General features: G+C 37.1%; 1 protein-coding gene across 1 annotated transcript in view; it reads right to left on the bottom strand.

Moving 5' to 3' along the window:
• The window catches only part of LOC135729653 (multiple epidermal growth factor-like domains protein 9), a 34902-nt gene that overhangs the window by 15057 nt on the left and 11661 nt on the right, over positions 1–8184 (bottom strand). Inside the window, exons 3-4 of the mRNA XM_065247458.1 lie at positions 2571–2710; positions 35–184 (exon numbers count right to left, since the gene is read on the bottom strand). Of these exons, the coding sequence (XP_065103530.1) occupies positions 35–184; positions 2571–2710 (290 nt within the window). The remainder of the gene's footprint in view (positions 1–34; positions 185–2570; positions 2711–8184) is intronic.

The raw sequence follows: 8184 nt of genomic DNA, 5'->3' as shown, positions 1-8184 counted from the left end.
TATCTGTCAACATGTCTCAGAGATGGAGACTCACCCAGATGGCAGCTGCCGGTGGAGCTGTCGGAAGAGCAGGGACAGGGCGTACAGGCATCCGTTAAACCATCGCCATGGCGACGGTAAAAATTGGACAGACATTCCTCACAGTTGTGGCCCTGAGTGTTTCCCTGGCAATCCAAACACACACCTGAGAGGACATAGAAAAATAAATATTTTGGATTTACACTAGGGTCTCATGTAAATCATTATATAAGACTTCAAAAGCAACAGTTATTGTTATTGTTCAACTTTAAAGTAACTTTAAAAAAAATAAGAAATTAAGAAATAAGCACTCTGGGGGCTTTGTCCAAAAACTTTTTTATAATGACAATCACTCAAATGATTCTGCTAACATTATATTTCTACAAAGGCTACAGTAAACTAAAAGCTTTATTTTGTGTGATACCTCATCTATACCAGTAGGTGTTGGGATACTCAAACAAATGAACCGATGTCTTATCAATGTTTTGGTCACAGCTTTTACACTTTTCAGAGAAATCAGCATACATGGCTTACTTATTATTGTTATTAAGTAAATAATCTGGCATAGGAGAAAGTATTAAAGATAACAAGTATTTATAAAAAGGTTTCTTGCTCTTGCTCTGATTGTGAGTGTACCTGTGTCATGTTTTTTCCCCACACACTACACAGAAGTGTGGAGTCACTTAAAACTCGAAACGTTATTCAGGATCTTAAAAAGATTTAAAGCTTTTATTTATATAATATTTTATATATATTACATGGATGACTTGGATCAAATCATGAAAAAAGCCGCAAATAAGAGCCCAGTATAGATGGGAACTCTTTTAATACTTTTTAAAAAGCATCTCCGAAAGAGATCTAAGGAATCTGGCTCATAAAATGCCAACAGTACATTTTTTAAAAACTAGGCAAGGGAACATTTTATAAAATATAACAATTTTGATTTATTTTAAATGTTTTGACTCACAACATAACTATCATAGTTACATTTATGTTATTTTCCACATCTAAAATGTGGAAAAAATAAAGAATGAGTAGTGACCGTAAACTTTTTTGCTGTGTCATTTCTATAGTTTTGAGGTTAGGTTGTATATCAAGCGATAAAATCTTATCTATGATGCACTTTCATTTTTATGCCCCAGTAAACTTCACTGTTGTTCCACCTTTGCTCATTTTAATTACAGTAAATCAAGTTTCAAGTTTATTTAAAAAGTGATTTTTTACAATGTTCCATTACTTCAGTGCAGCTTTACATGAAAATAAAATAAATTATTAATATATAAAAATGAATCGAATCAAATATTTGGCATTATTGCAAATTTGTTTGAATTAATTTTCATTTATTTATAAGGACAATGGTATATATACTTTCCTAATAGATTATGAGACGTTTAGGTAATTAATATGATAAGGCGGGCATCATATTAAACTAGATATACATTTTCATCTTAGGAATAACATGATATTACATGATATCAGTAGTTTTACAATGCATAATGAATTTGCAATAATACCATAAAAAGCAGTGCAAAACCATCACTAAGTGCACCATACAGTTACATAATAGTAACAAAATTTACTAAACCCTAAGCTAATCTAATTGCTTGGCAATCTTCCAGTAAACAAGGCAACACATCGACAATGGCCAAAACTTCACTTGTGAAGACAAAAACCTTAGGCTTAGTTCTGCTTAAACGGACAGAAAGAAACGAGTAACTGGTAAACGTCCAAAAGCTTTGTGTAACATTCACCATTGCTACTGTATACAAATTCTTCGTCGTCTTTAGTCTTCGTGAGTTATGCTGGTCTTCTGTGTGTGTGAGGTATTATTCTGTGAGGGTGAAGATCTATGAAGTGTAAGCAGCCTCTGGAGGTACTGATTGGGTTTTATGACTGAATAGGGCTGTAAATCTGACTGAAGCTCTCTGCATCAGTGGAGAGGTTACCAGCTTCAAACATACACACTGCAGAGAGACAGCTGGGTACCTTTATGTGCATGCAATTTCATGCACTTGAACAAGCAGTTGACGAACACAACTATGACTTCAGTCAGTGAACCGAGACATGCAGCAATTTAAGACAAACACAACTACACTTCTCAGATGTCAGCAGTTTTGCTTAACAAATACACTTTCTCTCACACACACAAACACGTGTGTTTTTATGCTAATAGTGTGATTCAAATTGAGGTAAATTGGGTATGGGTTGCCTAGGATACAGGGGGATGGAGCGAGAGAGAGAGAGAGAGAGAGAGAGAGAGAGAGAGAGAGAGAGAGAGAGAGAGAGAGAGAGAGAGAGAGAGAGAGAGAGAGAGAGAGAGAGAGAGAGGCATGTTGTTGACAACCACATGCTATGTGTGTACAGTAACACATACACAATGGAAGACTATGAAGCAAGTGAGGCTTAAACTAATTCTTCAATACATAAATGTTTGATTTTGGAGCAATAAACTGGATCTTCTTTTCACAGTGGATGAATTTTAACTTATCAGCAGCTTTGATCTGATTTAGACTCAATCTAAAGACATGACGGTTTTGGTGGATGGGACTGACCTGACTGCGGGTGGCAGTAGGTTGAATGGTCATTGCATTGGCACGGTTGGCATCCTGTGCTGCTGAAGTGGAAGAATCCAGGATGGCAGTCATCACACTTGGGCCCATACACACCTGTCTTACAATCACACGTACCTGAGCTGCAAACAAAAATACAAAAATCTAATTTAATCAAACAAATAATCTTAGACGGAGGTCTGTAGAATGATATTGAATTAGAAAATACATTATGACAATATAGTAAATAATTTTACAACAGTAAATGCCTCTCTTAGTATTTAGGAAATAAATATGACCCATTGAGCTGTTGTGCATATGCAGGGATCATAAATTTGAGTCCAGCTTACAAATTTTCTTAAAGGGGCCATGGCATGAAAATCTGACTTTTTCCATGTTTAATTGGTATGATTGGATCCCCAGTGCTTCTATCAGCCTAGAAAATGTGAAAAAGATCAACACACTAACTTAGTTTTGGTAAACCATTCTCTGCAAGCACCTGAAATAATAGGTTGTTGAAATTTGGCTCTCCTTATGATGTCATAAGGAGCTCTTATTATAATAATACCGCCCTTAATCTGCACTATCCAACCAAAGCACTGCCATTTAGTGATGAGAGAAAGAGAGAGAAAGAAAATAATTCACAGCACAACTGAGTTTCAATTTCAACAAACCATTGTGATCAGTGTTTGCACTTCATCCGCTCATTTGCATTTTAAAGGACACACCAAAAACGCCACATTTTTGCACACACCTACAAAGTGGCAATTTTAACATGCTATAATAAATTATTTATTATTACAATTTTCTCTGGGGACACCAAATATTTATTTAACATCTTAAAAAAGTCTTGTGACATGGCCCCTTTAAAAAAGTTTTTCCATTTTGTCCCATCACTGTTTCTGTTTACCAAAACACAAATAAATTGCTCTCGTAATGAAAACAATTTCTTCTCGCACATACACAAACACAAACAATTGTGCTGAACTATGGCTTTGACCCAGACGTCTAACAATCCTATACTAAACTGCAGCCATGCACACTTTAGAGCAGTCTAGCCCTTTCATTTTTAATTCCACCGCTTCTGCAAGTGGGTTGACATAAGGGATCTGTGGCCCAGACCACATTTAAAAACCATCTGCTGCTTCTGCCCCGATTCCTGGAATCTCTCTCCCTCACACACACTAATTGTGTTTTATCTCGGTGTGCTTGTAAAGTTGTCAACCCGTTATGCTAGTGGTCCACCCACTAAAACTGCTGAAGATTTAAGAAGTCTAGAAAATCACATAAGACGAATCAATAGTGTACATCAGATATCCAGACCAAAAACAGATATCACAGATAAAGATCCATTTACAGAAGATCTATTTATAAAGACCCAAAAATGCCACAGCCACTAATGCCACAGATACAACATTAACTAGATTGTCTAAAGTGGTGCATGTGGTTTCTGAGTGGTTTTTAAAGTGTTGATTTATGGTTGGTTTGGGTGGTTGCTTACTGGCATGAGGCAAAATAATCTGCATCCTCCATATATGAGTCTAGGAGCAAAGTTTGATTTCAAGGTTATATTTTTACAGAATTTTTATGTAGAAAACAGTTAATCACAAAAAATGACTTTCACAGTCAAAGCCACATATCTGGTTTGACACCCACCTCTAATGTAAATCTAGAGGATACTTCCAAAGGCATTTAATGATCTTTTGTGCTTATTACTCCCTAAATTGCAAATTTACCTGATTAGTAAGCCGTTTAATGGACACAATAATCATAAGCCTTCCCGAAGTCATTCGAATTCCTACGCACCCCTGGCTGTTTGTCTCAGGTCTGGGGTGAAGGTTGTTGTGAGGTGAGGGTGCTCGAGGTTATGTGATTGGTTCCTGTGTGCGAGCAGAGCGGGTGATAGATGAGAGAGAGGGCGGATGATGGGTCCTGTGGGATGGGTTTACAGGAAAGTGCTCAGCCATGCTGACAGAATCTCCACCAGCACTGGGGACCCGAGAAAAAACAAGTGCTGTAATAACACAGGCAGGGGCCACACCAGAAGAGAAAGAAAGGATTTGAGAGGAAGCACATGAGAGGTGTACAGGACACGTGAAGCAGCGACATCATCATTCACCCACACAATGTGGGCGGATCCTCTCTGTAATGTATGAAAAGTGTGACTCTTCTGTACTGCGCAGATGCGGAGGGGGAGAAAGACTAGACCTTAGTCAAGGATATGATTTGATACAAATTTAACCTAGGTTATAACTTATTAGGAACAGGGACATATGCATGCATGTCCTGTAATGAAAACTGTACTATTGCATTCTATACTTTGGTGTCAATCATTCAGTTGTCATTTCATACCGCCCCAGTGACAGCTTCTGTACTTTCTGAGAGTACATCCCTTCATCAAAAGAAAAGGGGTTCACTGAAATATCGTCCGATGATACTTGCTATCCTTCTCAATGAATTATGGTGAAATGCCGCTACATCCAAAAGCTAGAGGGCGCTCTCGTGCAGAAACTCAATATGCGCTGAAGACAAACTTATGCTTTTGGGAAACGCACCCCAGAATAGTTATTGCCCACACATTATTAGTGTATATTGGCATTTATCGGTGCACCCCTAGAAAAAATGCAATAAATAAAATTAAACATATTTTTACAACCATTAAAGGGGACATTTCATAAGACTTTTTTAAGAAGTCAAATAAATATTTGGTGTCCCCATGCATGTGAAGTTCTAGCTCAAAATACCTTAAAGCAACACTATGTAGTTTTTTTACCTTTAAATAATGTCTCTAAAATTATTTCAGTGATAGAACAACTTTTAACTGGACAAATTGTACTGTTGCTGCAACCTAAGCAGCCTCCTAGCTGCAACAAGCACACTCTGAAAGTGGCGGTGGAGGGTAGGAAACACAGCCCCACCCCTCTCCCTGCCTGCAGAAGAGTGTCTGATACCAGGCACTGTTGCGCTTTTCAACCACATGGGGGAGCTGTAAGTCATTTTTACATGGAAACTACATAGTGTTGCTTTAATATATATATATATATATATATATATATATATATAATTTATTATAGCATGTTAAAATTGCCACTTTGTAGGTGTGAGCAAAAATGTGCTGTTTTTGAATGTATTATCCCCTTCTGACATCACAATGATGGATTTTTTCACATGCTTGCGGGTGTCCCAAAACTAAGTTACTGGCTTGATCTTTTTCACATTTTCTATGTTGATAGAATCACTTGGGACACAATTATAGCACTTAAACATGGAAATAGTCAGATTTAACTTCTAAATCGTGACATTAAACACCCTTCTCCATTCTCAGTAGCCTATCGTAATGCAGAATCACAGTCTTTTGATTTTTCAGTGATATGCTGTTTCTCTTTTCACACTAAATGCAAATGGCTGATCAACTTGACACAATCAAAGCAAAAAATATCTGAAAATATTTGATGTTTAATGTATAGTTATGTACACTGCATTTTGAAACACTGAAAAGGGGAGGGGCTACTGAGCATGATGAAGCCACAAAAATAAAACAGGGGAAGCAGAATCTGTCACTTCTTGTCACTTGTCGTAGCTGGTTGGGAACCAAATTAAACTGACATGGAAAACATTTTTGCTTTTCACTTTAGTGCAAAAGCATTCACAGTGTAAATTTCACAAGACTTTTCAAAGAAATCTTTGGTGTCCCCAGAGTACGTATGTGAAGTTAGCTCAAAATACTATAGATAATTTATTATCACATGATAAAATTTCCACTTTGCCATGTTTTGGTGAGTCCTTCAAAATGCAAATGAGCTGATCTCTGGACCAAATGGCAGTCGGGGTTGGATAATGCAGATTAAGGGGCGATATTATTCCCTTCTGACATCACAAAGGGAGCCAAATTTCAATTACCTATTTTCTCACATGCTTGCAGAGAATGGTTTCCCAAAACTAAGTTACTGGCATACTGGGTTGATTTTTTTTCACATTTTTTGGGTTGATAGAAGCACTGGGAACCCAACGATAGCACTTAAACATGAAAAAGTCAGATTTTCATGATATGTCCCCTTTAATTTATGAAATCAAACTAAATAATGTTTTACTGTATTACAGTATCATCAAAGTGAGAATTTTCCTAGAAGTGAATAATTGCTTAAAGAGTTAGTTCACCAGAATATTGAAAATCTGGTCATTTATTACTCACCCTCATGTCCCCTAAGACCTTCATTCATCAACAATGTCTTTACTGCCTTTCTGGGCCTTGACACTTTCAGTCGCATTGCTGTCTGGGGGTTAAGAAACCCCCTGGATTTTATAATTGTTCTGGAGATGATCGAAGGTCTTACGGATGGAATGACATTAGGGTGAGTAATGACAAAATTTTCATTATTGGGTCAACTAACCCTTTAATTATAAGAAATGACATAATGCAAAAATCTCAGTGGTCCATTTACATTTTCTTTATGTTATTTTTTTATTTATTTTGGGTTAAATATGACCTGGGCATTATGAGATGTATTCTTCTATAGACCATAGGAATGACCAGTCAGTTGTTAAAATTCCAATTCAGGGTAAAAGATGTAATGCCTCATAATAACATTTACATTTATGCATTTGGCTAACGCATATACTTGTATACAGTGTATTTAATTTTCTGAATACATTTTTTGTCAGTAAGCATGTTTCCTGGGTCTTAAACACATAACCCGTGAGTTGCTAATGCAATGCTTTCCAAATTGAGCAACAGTAATACAGCGCTACAAATGACATTACAACAAAGAACTAAATCTTGCCTTGGCTTTGTTACCCAACATGCATCTTTTGATGTCTGCAGGGAGTCATCATCAGATACATTTGCACTTATCGAGTCTGTGCAAGTGTGTGTATGTGTGAGTGTGTGGGTGAGCGGGTGCATGTGCATGGGCCAATAGACGGGTTGCCATGGTGATGGCTCAGCACCTAAAAGCATTCTGAGGAATGAGAGTGAGGTGTGACATATGACCTATCAATCACACTCAGGAGAATTAATGAGAGATATCAAGTAAGAGAGAGCGAGAGACCATCACAGTCAGTTAACACTTTCATATCGCCAGAGAAAAGATTTGGTTTGTGGCTGATGCAACACAAAATCTGGCCTTACTAAAAACAAGTTGAAAAGAGTGATAGAGCATATAAAGATGTCTGTTTCCCAAACAAACACACAGCCTTACTCAAGGTCAGATAGTGATCAATCAAACCCAGTATAACAGCCTGACCACTGCATTCAGATTCATTAAGAGACAGACCGCTTGTCTCTCTGTGGGCTACAGACAGCTTCATAAAGCCAGCTGTTGAAACCATTCATTAGGGTGGCACATTTAACGTTTTGTGTAAACAGAAAACAGGGCGGTGTTTTGTAGCAATCTACACCATGATGATTATCTAAATGGATGAACCCCTGTTCAGGAACCCCTATTTAGTCTTACAGTATTTTAAAAAGCCAAGTGTTTAGATAGAAAAACACTTTTGTTTATAAAGAAAATCATTAAGACCACAGTAAGGTTGTATCTGTTAATATTAATAAATGTATTAGCTAATATGAACGAACAATAAAAATACTTAAGAAGTCTCCCAGAAGCCAATCATTTTA

Source organism: Paramisgurnus dabryanus, chromosome 11 (genome assembly GCF_030506205.2).
Source record: "Paramisgurnus dabryanus chromosome 11, PD_genome_1.1, whole genome shotgun sequence".
Classification (NCBI taxonomy): domain Eukaryota; kingdom Metazoa; phylum Chordata; class Actinopteri; order Cypriniformes; family Cobitidae; genus Paramisgurnus; species Paramisgurnus dabryanus.
The sequence above is the reverse complement of the archived record's forward strand: the minus strand, read 5'-3'. Positions and strand labels throughout refer to the sequence as shown.